This window comes from Centroberyx affinis, unplaced genomic scaffold, assembly GCF_046629955.1.
Source record: "Centroberyx affinis isolate AG114_WGS23_722 - 3 ecotype Tasmania unplaced genomic scaffold, CSIRO-AGI_Caff_v1 ptg002386l_1, whole genome shotgun sequence".
In the NCBI taxonomy this organism is placed as follows: domain Eukaryota; kingdom Metazoa; phylum Chordata; class Actinopteri; order Beryciformes; family Berycidae; genus Centroberyx; species Centroberyx affinis.
Genome location: NW_027280641.1, coordinates 172,057 through 193,868, shown reverse-complemented (window position 1 = coordinate 193,868; position 21,812 = coordinate 172,057). Strand labels below are relative to the sequence as shown.

The window sequence follows — 21,812 nt, the reverse complement described above, 5'->3', positions numbered from 1 at the left end:
AGATTTCATGAATCTTTGACAGTTTTATTAAATTTCCTACTAACATGAAAACAGATCTATCAACATACAGGTGTTTGATACCATAAATATGACTTAATGTGTGATTATACCTCTACTCAGATGTGGGTTTTCAGGAATAATGTTCACTTGAATTTAAGGCATTTCTGATCAAATGTCTGAAAGAAGGCTTATTAATTTTCTTTCATCAAATAAGAAAATAATTTTGGTGAAGGAGAAAATCAAGGACAGACCTAAGGTAGCGTCTCTTTTAACTTAAATGTGTTTTGTTTATAGCAGGTTCAACTTATAATAGGCGAATAGAAATACCGGTTTCTCCCCCAGTCCAGTAGGTGGCGGTAGAGCTCCAAAAAACCACAATAGATGGACTCGACATGAAAACCAGGAACAACAAACGTGCTGCTGCTCTGCTAAACTTCACGATGGAGCAAACTACCAGTGAACCCTCTGAAAAGACATTTGCCTGCCAGTTGTGTGGTTTATCTACCCCCTTCACTTACTACGGCCAGAAACCACCAAACACCAGAGCCATTGTGTAAGTGAAGATTAAATTAGTTCATAAACCCGCTGCTGAGTGTCTTTAGCGCTCTGGAGCTAGGGATGCTAATGCTAATGTTGTCGGCTACAACGTTACTGTGTGTAGCATCCATACAGTGTGTCTTAATCTCATTGCCGCTACGTCAATCATTCATTAAATAACCCTTAGGAGATGTGTACATTGCATGTTAAACAGTTAATTTAGTTTAACACGTTCCTGTTTTCTCTACAAACCATAGAAAGATAATAATGTATTGATTAGACTAGGGTTTCCCAATCCAATCATTCATGTTTCCCTGTCCTGCAAGGTTTTGTTCCATATTTACTCCTACACACCTCGTCCAATTAAGGGTTTGATGCTGATTGGTCGAGCAGTCGAAACAGATCTACCTCAACAGGGTTATCATAAAAGTGTGTAGCCCTTAATTGGATCAGGATTGGAAGAAAAACTTAATTGGAACAAACACTTGCAGGACAGGAGGGTACAGGAGGATTGGATTAGGAAACACTGATCTAATCAATACATTATGAACTTTGGGAAACGCTGGATTAGACCCTGCCTGTCATTCATCTCCTGTCTGTCTTTCCATCATCTGCTAGGTTGCTTGAAGAGTGTTTTGTGACCAAGGACCCCTTCAGTCCAGACAAGGAGAAGTTTCTTGTGTTGGGGTCTAACTGCAGTCTGTGCAGCAGCTCTGTTTGTGTTGGATCGGTAAGTTTCTCTGCCAGTAGTAGAGCTGCTGACTGTTTTCCAAGTTGTATGACTCTGTATTTCAGTTCAGCACATGATTAAGGCCTTGAAGCAGTGGTGTTGTCATCCTGCTCTTGGGTCGAATGACGTCATTCTTGATAAGGGGTGAGAGAGAGAGAGAGAGAGAGAGAGAGAGAGAGAGAGAGAGAGAGAGAGAGAGAGAGAGAGAGCGAGCGTGCATGCGTGCTTGTGTCCTCATGTGGCCTCTGATGGCATTTTATCTAGAGTACAGAAGCTCCTAAGCTGAAAAATGTAGGAACAGAAGAAAGTAATTTAGGAGCATGATAATTGAATATGCTCATCCTTGATTTGAAAATCAAGTTGCAAATGTGCTCCTTTGTCAGTTTTCTAGTTGGCATGAATCAACGTTTTACAAGCATATCACTGGTGTTGTGGAAAAACATGTAGCCTAACTGTGGTTTTGATGTTTTCCTTAGATGTCTATGTCAACATTCATTATAACTGTGCTGAGTGAGTTTCATGACTCTTAAGCCCTTGAAATATGTTAAAATCTGTTTATAGTTTTATAATGTCAGTGAGAAAATAAACTTTAACCCTGAGAAAACATACTTTTTGCAGGTATGCGATTGTGCAACAATAGCTGAAACGGCAGCACTGGTGTTGAACCTCTTCTGCTTTCTCTTCTTTCAGGACTGCAGTCTTTTCTACACTAAGAGGTTCTGCATGCAGTGTGTGAACAAGCACTTGGACCAGTTCCCTCCTCAGATTCAGGCTGAGCTGGCCAAGAAGAAGCAGGGCTCCAAGGCTGCTGTCTCATGACACCTGGATCCAGACTCAGAGGTCAAACCTGGGTCCCCTGCCTGCCAACCCGAGGAAAAGACTCTGGTACCGCTCTGTACCTGTACTGGCCCTGCTGTGGTTTTGGTGCTGCATCACACAAGCAATCCTGTTTGTGTAAAAGTGCAACATGCAGAGACCAGAATGAAACCTCCCAGTAACAAATGTGTTTGTGTGCAACATGCAGAAACCAGAATGAAACCTGCCAGTAACACATGTGCCTTGCCAGCATTCTTCTGTTACACCCGGACTGAACTGAACTGTGGACACAGCATATTGGAAAAACACACTGTACTTAACCAGTATGGCTATGGCATGGTACACTTACTGTATGCAGGGGAAAAAAACATAGAAGAGGCCGTTCTTGTGGTGTCAGGCATGGATGCATCTGGGGTGTGAAGTTAACACCAGCCACCGGCAAAACGCTGGTCAGTGCTTGTGGCTCTGCTAGCCTACCAGGTTTCATTTGTTTCCCCCTAGAAGGTTTTTGTAGAAGTGAGCGAGTGGCAGGTGTCACTTTTGTTCTGGGAAAAATGGCTCCCATTTGGAAACGTGATGTCAGGTATATGGACAATTGCACTGTAGTTGCTCAGAAGAGGCATTTCTATTGTTTCATAACTTTTTTTTTTGTTTGTTTTTTTGTTAGAGGTTGGTGAAGTTTCCAAAAGTACTGAACTGAAAAGATGTAGGGAAAATACTGCAGGACCTTTTTAAAGTGCATTTTCTACTGTTATTCTTTCACAGTATTGACTAATAACTGTCTATGAATATTGTGATTTTGTTCAAACAGCTAGAATTTAATATTTTTATTTCTTCTTCTTTGAATAATTTCAAAGTTCTAAAGTGCTGTAAAATATAAGGGATAAAAACAAACATGTCAATAAACAATGAGCTATAAGAGAAGTGACTCTTTTAACACCCACAGCTCGTTCAGCCCAACTCAATTACTGCTGGATATGTCTTAGAAAAAGATTTGTTTATTACATTCCCCAGGCTGGTTTTTCCAGGTTGTTAACTAGGCAGACTGCATTGAAGTGATGTAAGAGAATCATGTAAGAGAATTGTGTAAACAAGTAGATTGATGTTTCCACACATAATTTACTTGCTTAAATCTTTCTTTGAATTTTATTATACCCGTTGCATTCTCAAAAAGGATGTCACGCCTTCAGTGCATCTTTGTATGGGACATTTTAATTTGATGACACATTCTTTTCAAGAGTGTACTACTTTCATTGCTTTCATTTATGTGCCATGGTCAGGGGGTGCAGTGTTGACTTCTGACTCAAAACAGCGTGCATAATAATTCTGTTTCTCTTCGCGCTTTATCTCATAAAACTATAAAATCACATGGACCGTGAACTTTCTGCATTGTTTTGTGACTATTGGGTTAGGATCAAACTTACTGTGTTACACACTGATGGAAAGTCATCCTTTTTTTTTTTTTTGACAGAATTCATGCATCATTCCACTACAGATGCATTTCACTGCATTGCAGTGCAGGTGTTGGATTCATTTTATTCTCATTTTTTAACATTGTTTTTGTTTTTAAAATGCAAACTTCATGGCTTCATGGCAACCTAGCTCGAAATTAACTGCTGTCCTGGCAAACAAAGACGCCCCCCCAAAAAATTTGAATTTGTTTTTTATACTGTACAAGAGTGAATGGCAGCAAATGTCTTCTTCTGAAGGTAGAAAACGAGCCCTCATACCTCCAACTATGCTGACTGTGTGCAGACAAACCAGGATTAATGTAAAAGACAGGGGCAAACTAGAGGGTTGGCACAAACTTAAACACCAGTATTATCCTTTAAGCCTTGGTTATGCATGCGTGAACTAAAGCGAATGTTCTCTTGCCCCATTTCTTTCCAGCTCGTCTAATCAGTTTGATCACAATACGTTTTGAGCCATGGGATCCTTATCTAGAACTCTGCACATAGTTTGCACATAGTTTGTAATGCAACATGAATGCATTGCGGATTAAGTGTGATCCCGGCATTAACATTGATATCGCAGATGGCCTCACTGTATTTATCACAAGATGCTTGGCTGTTTTCAGGGGTTAATTGAAACGGCATGGCCTTGAAGGCAGGGCTCAGTGATTTGACTGGCAAATGGTCCGGAGGAATGCGGGGTGACACCGGCTAGAGAGAGTTCAGAGCAGGACATCATGAACTCCTGGGCACAAGGGAGCGCTTACTGTTGACTTCTTCACTTACAGGGTTCCTGTGCTCGTCTGGAAAGTCTAGCATGTATAGAAAATTATTTGGATAATTTCCAGGTCTTGGAAAGTTGAGGAATTTCACAAAAACCATGGGAAAATAATGTTCTGTCCCACTATGCTTGGGAAGACACATTTCACGCAGTTATGTACTCGCTGTCATTTCACATATTGTGATAGCTGTTGTAAAGATTAACTCTCATTGTCATTTTGCCCAGCCGCTATCAGCAATCATCATATTAAACACCAATCAAATCCTCAAATCTAGTCACGGAAATAAAGTCTGGTAAAGTCTGCAATTTAGAAATGGAAACTGTGGGAGAATCCTGTAACTGTACCTCAGAAGAAAAATGGCTGTGAGTTTTCGAGGTATGTCATCTCCAAATCGAGTATTTCTTTAAGAGCTGCACCACTTCTGTTGCCTTGGTGGTGTTTCACTCCCAAGCACACGCAAGCAATTACAACCAACCAAGCACGCAACCCAAAGCCCTGGCACCGGTGCCAAAGTCTGACAGCGATAGGCTCCGTGCCAACAGTGACGGAAGGCCTTTTTACTCAAGGGCTGATGTCATCCCAGTGCAACAAGCTGATTTGTGCATAAGTAGGGGTTGGGTTTCCCAGTAAAGCCTCATGTCAGTGTCCCCCCATAACCCTGGAAGCGGTCACCTCAACTTAACTGAATAGACCTGCATTGATTCAATCAATCTGCCCAGACAAAGTGTGCTGAAGCCACTCATGATTGATTGACTTATCTCTCAATCTATCAATTTATCTATTTAACCTTATTTATTAGATTGATTAATTCGATAGTATTACCATATAAACCTCATTCTACTCCTGCAGCAATAGAAATCTGTTAATAGCCATGATGTTAATGAGTGTCTTCCAGTTGTTTTCTTATCAATTTTTTTTTTTTTTTTTACATTATAGGTATTTATCTGATAATCTCATTCAGAGCAGCATGAAGTATTGACACGTGACTGCTGATGGGATCAAACCTGTGACTTTGGTTTTCAGTTCACTTGGCCATTTTGATAAGCTTGATAAACTGACAGTCACGTGAAAATGGAACGATAAAACAAGATTATGCGCTTCTTTACAACTACAACGTCCCTTACATTTGATTTTTCTTATGTATTTAGCCCATCCAGTATATTAATTATGCCATATTCAGGTATGGAGTTAATCCTATCCAGTTGTGTGTGTTGTGGCCCCGTTCAACTTTAAGAGAGCACTATGGGCGGTCCTAGTGCGCAGACCAATGAATCGCCTTCTCTGTTTAAATAGACCCGATGTCAATTTTCTTCGTTCACTCGTAACTCCCTCCTCTAACGCCATGTTGGCTGTTGTGACCTGACTTGTTGTTTTCCTCTGCCTACTACGGAGTTGACAGGAGTGGCCGTTTTTTTTAAACCCCCGTGCACTTTGGAGACGCTTTATTCCACTTTGCGCGTCCGCGTTTGGATGATACGCGCAGAATATGCATGCACAAGAGCTGTGACTTTGCATTTGAAAGGAATACTGCTTGGAGAAAAACGATCTTTGTAAGGGTTTTGGTTGTTGTTGGATTCTTTTTTTCCCTTGTCATATGTGCAACAAAATGTCAGATGTTCGCCTTTCTAATGCGAGCCCGACATTGGAGAGGGTGGATGCGCGGCAGCCGGACATCGCCAAACCCCCGGTGTGCAGAAACCTTTTCGGCACCATTGACCGTGAGGGGTTTCAGAGGGATTGCAGGGCTATGAGGGTCGAGGAGGTGCGGGCTTTCGAAGAGCGGTGGAATTACGACCCCGTTAACGACACACCGCTCTCTCCGCGCACTTGTGAATGGGAGGCGGTGAGTGACGCACCGGAGTTTTATCGCAGACAGCCTCACCAGCACCACAGCCCCCCTGGAAATGAGGACTTGCACGGCAATAACAACCAGCAGGATGCCGCGGAGAGGAACGGGAGGCAGGCGGACCCCCAACCGGCCAGACACGGTTCAAGAAAAAGACCTGCAGGAGCTTCAGGTAGCCTAACTGACTCCGCTTATTCCGTTTGGCACGCATTTAGATTTGCTGTGCAGCGCTGCAGCAAAGTAGACCACAACCTCTTCATCTACCCGGGTGCATGAGTGGAAAACAGCGCTTTGTGGAACATTACGGGTAGAGAGTCCGGGGTTCAACCGGGCGACCCGGGTTGATGCTGCCGTGTCGGCAAACATCCGCCCTGCCCGAGTGTCCTTGAGCAAGGCACCGAGCGGCGGAGGAGGGAAGGGAAAAGAGAATTATCCCACATACATCAATACAGCGAGACTTTACTGATCTATGTGGAATAATCCTCTATTCAGGGCAACGCGGTGTAGCGCTCATATTTCATTCTTCTTCTTCTTGAGAAATGTGGCATTTTTCAACTCGCAAAATTTGCCTTCAACCCCGGTGTATCATGAAATCTGAAGGTTTTCCAGTTCGGCTGTCAGGTGCCTTTAGGTGGGACGTGCAGCTCCGCACGGCCGCTCTGTAAACTTTTTTTTTTTTTTTTTTGTCTCTGCGCTTCTCTTCTGCCAGGTGGCTGTTCGAGTGAGTGTCAGAGTAAAAGGTCGCATACCGACGAAGATGATGATGACGATGATGAAGACCAGTCAGGATGTCCAGGAAGCCAGACAGTAACATCCGCGGAGCAGACACCCGGCAGGCTAGACAGCAGGACACTACGCGCTGAAACAGTATGAGGTTAGAAGTCATTTTGTCACTATTGGACATTCACACGATATTATGTGATGTGGAAACTGTTGAAAATGTTAAAAAAAACCCGTGTGTAAACTGTATGATAACACATTAATCTTAAAGGTATAGATCTTAGAATAAATTATAAACTGCTTTTAGGACTGTACAGGCCAATAGTTAGTCAATAATTTTGTTTTTAATGCAGTTTATCCCCAGCATCAATAAGCCAAACATGTATAGTGTGAGCTTCACCTAGGTAAACATGCCTCTCTCGCGCTTCCCTGCACAGCACATAGTAATACGTCACCGGCCCTTGAAACCGCTTGCAAGTTTGCATGGTGGCTTTTTTTTTTTTACAGTCTGCAGCCCTTCATACTATGACTGTTTCCCTGTCATAACTGTGTGTGTGTGTGTGTGTGTGTGTGTGCGCGCGCCTGCATGGGAGATATCAAGCATGAGCAACTGCTTTTTCAATTGCACCATTCAACAGCCTATTTCCTCTTTATGTCCCGCAGAGCAGGGAGTCGTGTCGCTGGTGGGATACTGTAGCCTCTCTCAGCACCTGACAGACAGACAGACAGACAGAGGGAGAGCGGAGAGAAAATCAAACGCAGCCTTTTTCCTGGGACGGGAGGAAGAGAGGAGGAGAGGCTGCACAAGCACTGAATATGTACACTATCAAGTTTTGGCACTCAGTTTAATTAAATTGCCTCAAAAGCAGCAGACAATGTAGCAGTGTGCAAATGGAGTCCTTTTCCTTTTTGCTCAGTTTTTTTTCTACTACCTATGTTTCAGATGTAGCACATACAAAAAAAATGTAATGCTTTTCATACCTATGTTAAATATATTTGAATAACTGTGTGAATTTGACTCGGGAAATTGCAGTGCAATTTCCAAAAGAGAACTATTATTTTGTTTTTAAAAGTGGTCATATTGTGTCCTTTATTCAGGTAATTGATATAAGTTAAAAATGCAGATTTCAAAAGTCAGGGTTATGTGGAAACAAATGTCTTCACTTTTTTTATGGCTTTATTTGTCCCAGTGTTCATATCTTGTTCTGAAGGCCCGGAGGTTTGGAAGCTGGTCACACTGTAAGTTGAGGGTCCATGTATCTGGGGCTAGCCATGACAGATAAAGTTTACATGCAAATAATGTCTCCTTACTTCCCCTGTTTTATTTTTTATTTTTTATTATTTTTTTGAGGGATAGATTTTTGCCAAAGTTTGTGCCTTTATCTTTTTGGGGGAGGGGGTGGGGTGGCTGAACTGCTGAGCAATACCCAACCAAATTTAGCAGTATTTGCTAATAATCCCACTATTTTGCTTTCTGTCTTAAATTAGGTGAGTAGAATATTTTAGTGGCTTATAATAGGTCACTTATCCTCCCTGAAGTAATCCATGGTGTAGTCCAGGTTAACATAGCTATGAGACAAGTGTTGTTTAAATCACTGGGCTACACTTTATGCAAACACAAATATGTGAATCAGTCAGCGATGTGTGGTGTGGAATTCATGTGGAACATGTAATTGCACTATTATGATTTTTTGTGAGGGTAGAAAAAGACAAAGTTACACTGCCGGATGAGTTGGTGTAAAACTTTGAAGTGTACCTGTGTGTATAATTTTTTTGTAAAAACACTGAGAAAATTATACTAACTTATTTATGTTGAGCTTTTTGTGGGTGTATGTATGGCTTTCCAAAGTGACATTTTGTGCATTTTTGTAAATATATATTTTCATTATTTTGTTTTTAAGGTAAATAAAAGGTTGCAAAACTGAGCCTAATAATCAATTTTACATCCTGTATGTTTTGTATTTTTTTCTGAAATCTGCAATTTGATTAAAAAGCATTGCTGGTGTAATTAATGCGCTCACTTATTGATTGCAAACCCTACAACCACTCCTCCTGTCCACCCTTAACAAACAAGCACACACACACACACACACACACACACACACACACACACACACACACACACACACACACACGATAGTAATCTTCAGTGATTCACCCCATGTAAACTACTAGATTATCATGTGATTGCATATTTGTACAGGACAGGGCTACACCCACGTTATTAAAGGGTTTTAATGTCTTGAGCTATTACACACCAGTCAAGAGATCACTACCTATACTGATCAACTGATCAACAGGCTAACCACTTTAAAGAAAAATCAATAATATTACTATAGGGATTTACAGTGTGTCAGTGGTGCTCTATAGTGAGTTTAGAGTGACTTTATCTTACTTTATGGTATTTTTTAATCTCGTATGGTATTTCTATAATATTCCTATAGTTTTACTATAGGACTTGTGGTGTGTCTTTTGTATTCTATAGTGAGTTTATAGTGACCTTATCTTACTTTATGGTATTTTAATCCCTTGTAGCATTTCTATAATATTCCTATAATTTTCCTATATGAATTTAAAGTATGTCTGTGGTTATCTACACTGAGTTTATAGTAACCTGTTCATACTGTAGTGTATTTTTTTTTTTTTACATTTCCTATGGTATTCCTATAATATTCCTATAGTGACTCAAAGCGTGTCTGTGCTCTATAGTGACTTTTAGTGACCTATTCGTATTTTATAATGCAGTGACTCAAGGTTTTACTGTGATATCTGTATAGTATCCTTCTCAAATTGATTATAGGATGACTATGATTGGAATCAAACCCATCACACACCGTGGAGAGAGGTAAACAGCGCACACTGTCTCTCAGTACAGCTGCGCATCTTGAGGGCAGATTTAACGCACCACCGTGCTGGCTGCGGCGTATCGTATCTCTCCACTCCTGTCTCCAAAAGTTGAAAACAACAAGGGCACGTCCTGAGGAAACCAAAAAAAAAAAAAAAAAAAAAAAGTTAGTTATTGGCTTTCCCTGTCTCCAATCAGAGCGGGGATAAGAGAAGCAGACCACTTAGGAAGCAGCCAGTCAGGAGTATGTGGGAGGGAGCCCGGGACAGTACAGGCTGTTCTTTTCATAAAACACACACCTCCCAATTAGTTTCATTGGCTGCCTTTTTCCTGTTGATACCAGCGCGTGTAGGAGTCAAATACACGCACGCACGCACACACACACACACACACACACACACACACACACACAGGAGAGAGAGAGAGAGAGAGAGAGCCGTGACGACAATTCTCTACAATATTCCTATGATATTCTTATAATATTCCTATAGTATGTCTAAGGTAAAGGCCTAGTGAGTCTATTATGACCTTATCTACCACTGTGTCACTGTAATATTCCTTTAATATCCCTATAATATTCCTATAGGGGTTGACAGTGTGTCTGTGTTGCTTAATAATGAGTTTATTGTAGCCATATTGCGGTTTATGGTATTTTTTTTAATCTCCTAAAGTAATACTATAGGATTTTTCTTTGACCTATGATATTTTAAAGATTTCTTGTGATATTTCTCCTTCTAAACTGTATTATTTTCTTAAAGGAATGTAGAATATCGTAGTGTGGCAATGCCAATAAGCCATATTTCTGTGGTTTAGTGTTGTTTTGGACAGTTCAAACACTCTGGGCATGATTCATATAAATACTTGAAGGCTATGTTTTTTTTATTTCTTCATTTCCAGGCAGGCCGACCCCATGTTCAAGTCGTGACGCCAGCAATTAAAGTGCATTAAACGTGTCTGTGGACATTACTGTAGGTGACCAATTGCAAAAGCAGAATTTCATTCCTCAGGGGAACAACACGCTCCTCTTCCAGACTCTGTACAGGCTGCATGCACTGACATCTGTGCAGCTCAGAAGCACAGCAGTGTCATTTAAGTCAAGTATTAGGCTATATTCATTTAAATTTAATTTTAGGGTTATCAAGGTTAGAACAGGCCATAAACTTACTCTGGGGATGTGGTGCATGTTGTTCATTGTTGTGTGTGATATGCACTACTTTCTGTACTGGCCTAGAAAACTGAATTTCTCTTGGGACAATAAATGGCACTGTATCTTGTATCACAGGATATTCACAGAAAATGTCACACTACACTGCAGTTTGCACATTGCAATTTGCACGTAGGCTTGGCAGTTAGTGAGAGGATAAATATATTTCAGCTGCATGTGGGGAGAAGTTCATTTGAGGACATTTTCAGCAGTTAGTGAGCTACCTCCCAAAGATACAGCCCAAACCACTAATAATATAAAATTTAATCTTTTAGGAAGTCAAATCATATGGGTACTATATTAGGGAAGTGTGCAGACAGAAAGAGCCTTATAATGCATTTACACTTCAATGCAATCTTTCTAAGGAGCAGGATCAGCATGCAGTGAGTTGGAGGAAGCAAGTGGAAAATACCTCACTGGTTATGTGTACATCTGGTAGGCTTAGTCGTCATCTCTAAGAATTGTAAAAATGTCTCCAAATACATTTTAATTCATTTTAAAGTGTTCGGCAGTAAGTGTTCAATTACCAAATAAGGAATATATACAGTAGCATGCGGAATACATAATTTTAACCAATCATGACTCTCTCTTGCCTGACTAAATCACACAAAATTTGTTCCAAGGAAAAAGAGTTTCAAGTGACTCATGACATTACAGTGAATAAAACAATGAAAGTTGGCCGATGGTTCTTGTAAGTGACAATGAGTCCAAGTCTTTGAAACTCCCATTTCCTTCTCATTTCCTCGGGTTCCCACCTCCAGTGTCGTGAAAATATCCTCCAGTGACATTCGTATGAAGCTACATTAGGGTCGAAAGGGCAAAAAAAAAGTGGATGCTCAGTCAGAAGTTGCCCCATTTCTCCACTATAGGCAAATATTCTTCAGATGAATGCACTAACCTGCCTAATAAAGAAACATTTCAAAATGGTAACGTCACTTTGTTACAGAGAATGAGTGAGCAAGCCAGCACACATGTATGATTATAAGGGTGTGTGCGTGTGTGTGTTTGTGTGTGTGTGTGTGTGTGTGTGTGTGTGTGTGTGCGTGTGTGCAATCACGGATGTGTACTTGCACACTCCTCCACTTTACTGCCTCCTCCTTCACAGTTTGCAGTCTTTCCTAAGCCGGACTACTACAGCAGATCGTGCTGTGACCTTGAGATCCAGCTCCTACGATTAGGATCTGGGCCCAGAACCCTCAGGTGGTTGCAATTACATTTTTTGCTCTGTGTCCACGTAAAGGCAAACGACCTGGCCAGCAGTCCCAGCAGATGTGGAGCTGAATGGCAGCGAACAATATCTGAGCTCAGCAGACGGCGTCGAGGCCGACGGGCTGCAGGGAACGCGGAAGAAGAGCTGCATTCCAAAATGCAATGCAGCCATTTTGGAGGCAGAAAAAAAACCATCTGAACTTTGTCATTCAAAGTCAGTCTGTAAGACAGCTGTAATCAAGGGTCTAGATTTCCTACTATCTATAGTATATTTAAGAAGTAGCATGATTTGTTTTCATTTTGTGCCATTAGTCATTTTGTGAGCACATTTCGCTGTGTTTGGTGAACAATGTAACTCCAATTTTGTTGATTTTCATGTTTTCACTTAAGGATCACATGGTTCTCTACAGCAGTGGTTCTCAAAGTGGGGTCCGGGGTCCTTGAGGGGGTTCCAGGGGGTCCCCAGCAAAAAGGGGAATAATTTATTTTCACTATAATCCCATCCATAAGTAACACAATGACAGAATGTATGACTATTTTGGTCATGGGTTTCATACACTTTCTGTAATAAAACATCTAAAAGCAAAAATCTTATCAGATGGGGGACGCTGGGACAAAATCTTATCAAATGGGGGTCCGTCGTCTAATTTGTGTCAGTTTAGGGGTCCCTGATGTGAAAAAGTTTGAGAACCACTGCTCTACAGGGTGAGAAAATTCTTCACCCTTTGGGAAGATGAAACACTTCCCAAACCTCAAAAGACTCAAAAATGCACGGGCATCAAGGTAAAAACAAGGCGGTGTTTCTTAGCTCCTGAAAACTTGACATATTGGAGATACAACAGCAGCGGTACGTATCACCTTTTCAAACGCTTACCATCTCATATTGGAACGCAGCTCTTTAGATGGATTAGGGAGAGAGAGAGAGAGGGAGAGGTGAGAAAACGCGGCACTGAATCGCAGCCAAAAACGTTCTTCGAATTCACCAGAAGGGAAAGAGGTAAACCTTCAACCTCAAGGTGGTGCAGGGAAGAGAGGCAGCGGCGCTCACAGATGACATCACCACTTTAAAGGATTTCAGAGCGCTCTGCCAGGCATGACCTCAAAACCACGGCGGATGGAGGGTAGTGTGTGGGCGTGTGTGCGTGTGTGTGTGTGTGTGTGTGTGTGTTACCCCAGACTGACCCTGTTCATTGTTATAGCTTGGTGAGAAATAGACACACACACAAACACACACACACACAAGGCCTCGGCCCTGAGTTGCCTCTTACCGACTTCTCCCACATTACCTCCTAATGTGAAGTATGGAGAGTTTAATCATGAGCCGTCCTGAGTTTGCTTCCAAGTCAGGAAAACACTTCCATATTCCCAGAGCTAAATTAGCAGGCCCCTAATTGTTGCAGCAGATAACGAGAGGAGAAATGGGTCATAAAAGTCTGACATTTGGAGCTGGCGCTATGAATAGACATTCAGCAGAGGGCCTACAAAGCATGAGCTCACTATTTGGCAATCCCTCGGGGGGGGGGGGGGGGGGGGGGGGGGAGGCTTTTTACGAATGTCTTATTTTATTTTGGAAATGCAACTTCCCCATCTGTTTTGCGTTGTTATTAATTTGGCTGTTTTTTTTATTTTTTTTATTTTTTATTTTTTACAAGGGACGCTTACTCTTTTATTTTTCCACCTCTCTCTGCCTGACGGTCATGTGCTCTTGGCAACGGTTAGTTTCTCTCCTTTTTTATCAAGTCGTATCAGAGCGAGAGCGAGAGAGAGTGGGAGAGAGAGAGGTAGAGAGGAAGCAGAGAGAGTTAGAGAGACAGAGAGAGAAAGAGATAAAGAAAGAAAGGGGAGAGAGACAGAGAGAGAAAGAGGCAGAAAGAGGAAGAAGATGGATAAGTGATAGAAAGAGGGGGGGAAGAGGGAGGGGAATGAGAGAGAAAGTGAGAGCGAGAGAAGGAGGGAGGAAAGAGAGGAGCGGCTCCTTGGCTGTGTCTCGCCCCCGGCCGGCCAAAACACGTCCCGTTCAGGATGTAAACAAACTAATCTGCCAATGTGAAGTTTTTACACATTTTGGCTAGGCCGTGGGCCTTGTGACTCATGCAGCCTGGCTGTGTGACCTCAGAGGCTCGCTGGCCCGCTACGTGTGTTTTCGATTCGCTCTGCAGCCACGGGTCACTAGGAGGGTCCAGGCCTGCTACAGTATGTGTGTTCTCTCTTTTAGCAGCCACACACACACACACACACACACACTCACAGGGGCACACACTGAACACACACATTCCATATATTGAAAAAAAAAACATCTGCCTCCAGTAATAAATACTGAGGCAAGTGTGAAAAATGACTAAAATGACTAAAATATATTCTTTTTAGTGAAATTTTACTTATATATGCATGTACTATAGTTATGTACCATTTAAAAAAACTGTAAGCCCAAGCTTACAAAATGTTTCATAGCATAAAAATAACACAGATTATGCTAGTTTTTGAAGGAGAGTAGGTAACTTAAGCCCTTATTTTAGAGATATTGAATTATGAATGTCAGGTAATAATATTTTTTCCAGAATTGATGAATAGTGTTATGGAAACAAACTTTTTTTATCAGCTGCAGACTGGTGGAATGTCCTCAAGAGCGCTGGACTTTCTAGTTTTAATACCTGCACACACACACACACACACACACACACCACCTCTGCCCCTCTTCCATCCCTTTGCGGGTCACATGTCTTTGATTTCTCTCATCTGGCCCTGAGGGTTTGATGACATGCGTGCGTTCGGGGAGAGGGAAAAACAACACGGTTGGAATAAGGCAACAATCAACTGCTGAGGTGACCCGTGCTCCAGCTAATAACCTGGGGCCATGTCTGTTCCCCTACATACATCACGGTTCAGGCAGCTGGGAGATGGCACGCGAGACCCAGCCAGCCACAGCGTTACCCCTGGGTGTGTGTGTTTGAATGTGCGAGTGTGCACTGGGACAAGCATAGGAGTTTAAAGGAAAATTCCACCCTAAAACCCTAAAAATACACTATTAACACTGTTAAAAACTGCTATTGGTGATGTACCTTGCATTTCTGAGTCCATTTTGCTGTTCGGTGGTGTATTTTTCTTATTCTTGCAGATAACTGGCCAAACAGAGATGACATCCTATCATGTTGTGATATTTTCAGTGCAGCTACAATGGAGTTTAATAGCATGAAAATGTTCAACTATCTAAAAGATCAACGGTAAATGTCAGTTTTGGTGTCAGTCCCTCAGAATCAAAGACAAAAGGTTTCTTTCTAGACATTTTGCACCGACATTCAGCAATGATACAGGGTGAAATCCATTATATTAAAGACAGAGAGACCAATTCCTCCACCCACTGTAGCCTCAATAGACCAGAATGCAATGCAGCTACAGGACATCCTGCGTTTTGAGTATGGGGCGCGATTGTTCTTTTTTCTTGACTGGAAAAACTCTCTTGCTCTTACGATGCTATCACTATCGCTCTATTTACACTTAAAACCCACAGCTGAATGCTGTTCACACCTGTTCTCTGGGTATTGTTGAAAGGCATTCTGGGAAATGTAGGAAATCACTAACTGAAGTAGCAGTAGATGAGGCAGGTTGAGAGAAAGTGGGTGCAACAAAGAAGTAAATTATAACACTTCATCACAAAACAACCGGAATGCATTGAACATCACAAATTGATGATATATAACAATGTTAGAGTATCCAAAGGTGGAATTTTAATTACTTATTGAAATCTTATTGAAATTGAATATTAACCCTGTGTGTGTTTTGTATGTTCTTGTCCATGTGTAGATGTCTGTGTTCATGCAAGCTGTCATATTTTGTTTCTCTGATTCCTTCAGTCGCATATCGACAAAAACTAAACTTCCACCGACAAAGATGCTCTTATGATAAGTAAGGTTCGATCCCCGTAACAGAGAGAGATCCAACCCCATCTAAAAGAATCAGTATCGGTTTTAGCGTCATCTAGTATAAATGATCTATTTGAAAGGCCTTTGGATGCTGCCAAGAAAAACCCGGGGGTGGGCACTGATCTGTCTGCATCTCACCTGCATAAAACATTAACAAGAGTGTTTGCCAATTGCGAAAAAGTAAACAACTCCGATATGAAAACCTGGCTGTGGATGATCTCTGAACAGTTCGCTCACAAGCTGGGGTTTTTTGGCGATGAGTAATGTTTGACCTGGGGACGGATGTGTGGCTACAGGAAGTATCAGCGTTCGTAGGGCCATGGCGAGGTCAAACCAAACCCGTCTAATGTGTGTGATTGGTCTTGTGATTGGTCGACGAGGCGGTCGAATGTTAGGTTAGGTTAAAGTGTGTCCGATCCCTACAAGGGGCGGCGGCGGGGAGAATGTTTTCTTATGCCGCGGTCGAGAGAAGAGGTCGAGGGAGGGTCAGGGATCGGGTGACGAGGGAGGGACTTTATTTTTTTTATTTTTTTTTAGATCCAAATTTTACCTCATACGTACAGTTTCCCCAGCTCATCTCAATAGCTGTATTAACAGTCTGACTGTTCACTTATCTTTATTTATATCCTGCATTTTCTCTCTTTCCAAAGCTGATAATATCATATTATGTATCCTGAACACATTAGCAGTAACTGGAAGATCTGGCAAGAGTTTGATATGTAGTGATATTTGGGCTGGGGAGGGTCACAGAACGATTATGCCTCTCTGTTTTCACCAACATTTTTACATTTTAGGCATTTAGATGACGCCCTTCCACAGAGTGACTTACAAAAAGTGAGCAGTGTCTTCTTGAAGGACATTTTCAACGGGACAGGACTGTTGATGGGATCAAACCGGTGATCTTTTGGTTACGGGACAGCCTTTGCAACCACTAGACCGTCCCACAGGTCCAAATGTATGACACAGCATATTTAAAGGCAGAGGGTAGCATGTGAGTGTAACCGCTGCTTCTGCTGAGGTGAAAGCAGAGGCTGGATATTAGAGTGTCTGTGTTAAATGTCAGGACTCATATGACTGAGAAAGGGTGAGAGAGAGGAAAAGGGGGGCGAGAGAGATGCTCAGGCTCACTTTTTGGCCTGATTAAGGAGACGAAACCACCTCATTTGTTTCTTTTCTCCTCTCTTCCGTTCTTTCCTTCTCTCTCTCTCTTTCAACTGCCTCTGCACCAGCCAAAGATAAGTTACACAGCTAGATTGGAAAGCTTTAACGTGATTCAGGTAAATCTCTCACTCTCTCTCTCTCTCTCTCTCTCTCTCTCTCACACACACACACACACACGCACACACAAAGACACATTTGAGTTTTCACATAGATAAACACGTATAGGGCAGGATAGGTGAAATTTCGGCTATGATTTTGGGGGAGGGGGACGTTCTGAACTACTAGCAAGGCCATTGGTGACACCAGGGAATTGACCTCTTCCAGGGGAGGCCACCTTGCCCTGTGGATGACCCCAGTGTGTGTGTGTGTGTGTGTGTATGTGTGTGTGTGTGTGTCTGTTTTGACTGTGGATAATAATGCATAACCCCAAGTGAGAGACAGATCCAATGAAGCCCTGGTGGGAAAAGGCCATGAACTCTGTTACCAACAGCTGGAGATGGAAGGTGTTAGGTTTCTTGTTTCTCTCTCGTTCTGTCTCTCTCCTCATGTCTTTCTTCCTTCTATCTATCTATCTATCTCTCTATCTATCTATCTATCTATCTATCTATCCACCCCTCTTTCTCCCCCCTGTCTCTCACAGTGCAACTGGATGGTAATGGCTATCCGTTTTTAAGTACCATAACTGGTTCTGGTATGTGTATCAGAAAAGTCTCAGGAACTTCATAACTTTTTTTCTTAATTTAATTGAACATTTACATCCTTATTTATGTGCTTAGTAAATTTCAAATACCCATGAAAGCCTCTGAAAATTCTTTCAGTTATTCAAAAAATATACATGGTTTCTGAACCAAAAATAAGAATGTTGTTCTTGATTCGTGAAAAAAAAATAAAAATCTTGGCAACACAGTGTTTTCATTCGCGAGGAACGATATGTAGACTTGGGATGAGTTCCATTTTTCGAGAAACGTTCTGCTCTGCTCTTCTTCTCCTCTGTGCACTCAGACGGGTGAAGGAGGGCGGAGAGGAGGAAATAACTCGGAGCGTTGAGATCCATCAAAGGAGCGGCGGGGTCGGGGGGGTGGTGGGGGTGGTCAGAGGCCTCCTTTCAACCAGATGACCTGGGTTCAAGGCCTCTGTATGGGCAGGCATCCGCCCTGCTGAAGTGTCCTTGAGCAAGACGCCGAGTCCCTTGTAGCCCGACCCTGACCTCTGACCTCCTCGCAGAATTTCAAAGCAGAATTTCCCTGCGAGGATCAATTAAAGGAAAATTCCCCGTGTCAGATATTCTTACACTGTTATATATCATCAGTCTGGGATGTTCAATGCGTTCCAGGAGTTATTTTGTGATGAAGTGTGGGAATTTACGTTACGTTTTGTTGTACCCACTTTTCCCCAAACCTGTGTGTCTCAGAATGTTTCCCACGTTGCCCAGAATGCCTTTCGACAACCTCTTAGAGAACGGGCGTGAACTTGTTGCATCCAGCTGTTGGTTTTACATGTAGGTGGAGAGAGCAATAGCATAGTAAGAGCAAGACTCTTCTCCAATTCTCCAAGAAGCGAGAGTTGCGGCCCTTACTCAAAACACACTGCATTTTGGCCTATTGCGGCTTGACAATGATGTTTTAGATAGCTGAAAGATTTCTGCTATTAAACTCCATTGTAGCTGCGTTGGAAATATCTCGACATGACATGACGTTGTCTAAGTTGTGTCAGTTATCAGTGAGAATAAGAAAAATACACCACAACAACAAAATGGGTACATCAAAAGGTAAATATACATCACTAATAGCTGTTTTTTATGTTTTAGGATCCAGTTATATTACAAGCAATATATGGATGATAAATTACTTGCCCACAGTGTTTTCGCCTTTTTTCTTTTTTTACTTGTGGGGATTTTTTATGCTTTGAAGTAAAGTTGACTAAGAATACACTGTTATGTACAACAGCCTAGAGAAGAATAGTTGCAGGGGGAGGGAGGGTAACACACACACACACACACACACACACACACAACCCACACTCAGGCCTGGGAGCTGCCCAGCGCAACCACAGTCTTGCGCTGTTGGCCACTGAGCAGCTCCACTCGAACAGTCGGGAGTCCGGTTCAGTGAGAGGAGAACGCATCTTATTCACTTCCCCTGCCCACATTTATCCTGGCTGTCTCGATTCCCCCGGAGAGATGATTTACAGATGTTGAAACCCGACCAGCGCAGCATCAGCATGTTGGTCAGTATCAGGGCTTCTGCTGCGAGAGGAGATATGGGTTAGAGATTGTGACGGGATTGGCCGGTTGAAAACAGGTAACCCGTCATCAGCCTATAGAAGAACACACAAAATGGAGTCAGGATCGCAGGTTGTAACGCACTTGGTCTTAGTTTACATTAGCTTTAGGGAAGGCAGTATTGTGATTTCACACATGTAACTTGTAGCTTAATTCACCTATACTTGTCAACCATACAATGCCTGGTCTCTATGGCACTATAAACTCTCAACATACATGTAGATTCATGTAGTTTAACACGTACCGAATCGTTACGGAAGAGACAAGCTACTCGTCGGGAGACAGACTGGGAGTAGTACTCAACCTTTTGCTGTAATTCAGTCTCAATAAAAACAAGGAGCGCCACCCAGTGATTTAATCTGTTACTACAACCAAACAATGTTCCAAAAGCATAGTAGGCATATTTGCGACTGTTACAAGGTCCACTTCAATTCCTCTATTATACATAATATTTATAGTCATCTGATAAAACACAGCAGGCCCACGCCCTCTGCAGGCCCAGCTGAAAGCTAGACTATACTGTCTAGTTAGGCATGGCAGAATATGAGATATGGCAGTCAGACCTGCATTTTTTTTTTCAGACCTTTATCTGATGCTTTTATCTGAACAACATATGATGCGTAAGCAAGCAAGGGTTCACTGTCTGGGTTAAGGACACCTTGGCTCCTGCAGGATTGCACTTGTGACCTTTTAGCTGCAGGACAGCCTTGGCACCAGTTGCGGGCTTTGCGGATTATTTGATTATTGTCGCTCTTCTTGGCATGCCATGGGTGGGCGTGCATAGCTGCATAGTGAGAGATGGGCAGATAGAGAGGGAGACAGAGAGACATTTGCGGTGGTGTGTGTGTGTGTGTGTGTGTGTGTGTGTGTGTGTGTGTGTGTGTGTTGGGAGTGTGAGTGAAAAAAAGAGAGAGAGAGAAGAGAGAGATGTCTGTAGGCTTTTTTTTTTCTTAACCTCTGTGGTGTCAGGGTCACCATGGCACACAGACACACACACAGACAAACAGACACACACACACACACACCCCCTAAAGCTACCACTTCCCACACACTTTCACTCTTTAAACAACTCTTTTATCTGGTTTGAAGTTAGAGACTAACATTTTGAACCAAGCGACACATGCAAAGGGGACATCCGGAGTTTTTTTGCATCGACTGGATCAAACAGGGGCACAGCTTGCACCCACGCCTGCACTGGTGAACCATGCGTGTGTGCATGTTTATGTGTGTGTAGGTGAGAGAGAGAGAGAGAGAGAGAGAGAGAGAGAGAGAGAGAGAGAGAGAGTGAGAGAGAGAGGAGGAAATAGCTACCTCTAACAGAAAACAACACGTCTATCTCCTGAGAAACCACAAGGCAAATGTCACATCCAGCACAGCGCTGTGGAAAGGAAAACCGCTGAACCAGGTTCTCACAAATAAACAAATAAATTTCACCTGCTTTTAATTGTTATTGAAAGGAACAAAGACAAAAAAAAAATCGAATGATGTTCGTAAGAATTACATGATTTATATGACAAATGTATGTGTGCAAGCTTGTGTGTGTGTATGTGTGTGTGCGTGTGTGTGTGTGTGTGTGTGTGTGTGTGTGTGCGTGGGAGACAGGGGTTATACTGCGGGAAGTCTTCACCGAATATTTCAAATCAATAGTCGGGAAAAAACACTGCAATCAGCTAGGTCAACATGCCTATCTCTCCTATGAGCATTAACCATCTGTTCAAGATAAATGGACGCACGCACACACACACACATACACACACACACACACACACACACAAGTCCACAGTGGAATCAACAACACACACCTGCGTGCAGCTGGTCTGAATCCAAAAGCATGGCTCATTTTTATGATTGATCATGATGCATGTACCCTGTGATAAGCTGTAATGTTGATATATCGGTCGATTATTAACCATAATTAAGGTCTGGGATCACATGAGTAAGCCTGTTTACATTGGGTTTGTGTCGAGTGCAGTGGCACAAAGGGCAGTGTACACAATCAACTGATGGTCGGAGAAAAAAAAAATCTAATTGCACACCGTTTTTGCCGTTCAAAGTTCAAGTATAAATGATAGAAAGTCATCAGTTCAGCAATTTTTTGTCCCGTCAAAAGTTGAACATTCATTCATTTCTCATAAATCATTCAGAATTTCTCATAAATTATTCAGAACTCCTGCATTACCTTTTACACCATAAGAAGTATCAGAATCTGTTTTGGGTTTGTATATCTCAACCATTTTTCAGGAATTGCTTTCACATTTTTGAAACGCAGTTAAGCTCATTTTTTTGAATGAAACTCTCCATATGTTCTGC

At 42.2% G+C, this 21,812-nt stretch overlaps 2 protein-coding genes across 2 annotated transcripts; both read left to right on the top strand.

Moving 5' to 3' along the window:
* Nucleotides 1–405: 405 nt before the first annotated feature.
* On the top strand, nucleotides 406–3,417 carry cdpf1 (cysteine rich DPF motif domain containing 1). Its single transcript, XM_071533649.1, has 3 exons — nucleotides 406–553; nucleotides 1,156–1,267; nucleotides 1,958–3,417. Exons 1-3 carry the CDS (start codon nucleotides 441–443, stop codon nucleotides 2,084–2,086), a joined length of 354 nt encoding a protein of 117 aa, XP_071389750.1. The 5' UTR covers nucleotides 406–440; the 3' UTR covers nucleotides 2,087–3,417.
* Nucleotides 3,418–5,653: 2,236 nt separating this feature from the next.
* On the top strand, nucleotides 5,654–8,890 carry LOC139656137 (cyclin-dependent kinase inhibitor 1B-like). Its single transcript, XM_071533643.1, has 3 exons — nucleotides 5,654–6,334; nucleotides 6,872–7,036; nucleotides 7,546–8,890. The coding sequence occupies exons 1-2, from the start codon at nucleotides 5,911–5,913 to the stop codon at nucleotides 7,033–7,035; spliced, it is 588 nt and encodes a 195-aa protein (XP_071389744.1). The 5' UTR covers nucleotides 5,654–5,910; the 3' UTR covers nucleotide 7,036; nucleotides 7,546–8,890.
* Nucleotides 8,891–21,812: the final 12,922 nt, after the last annotated feature.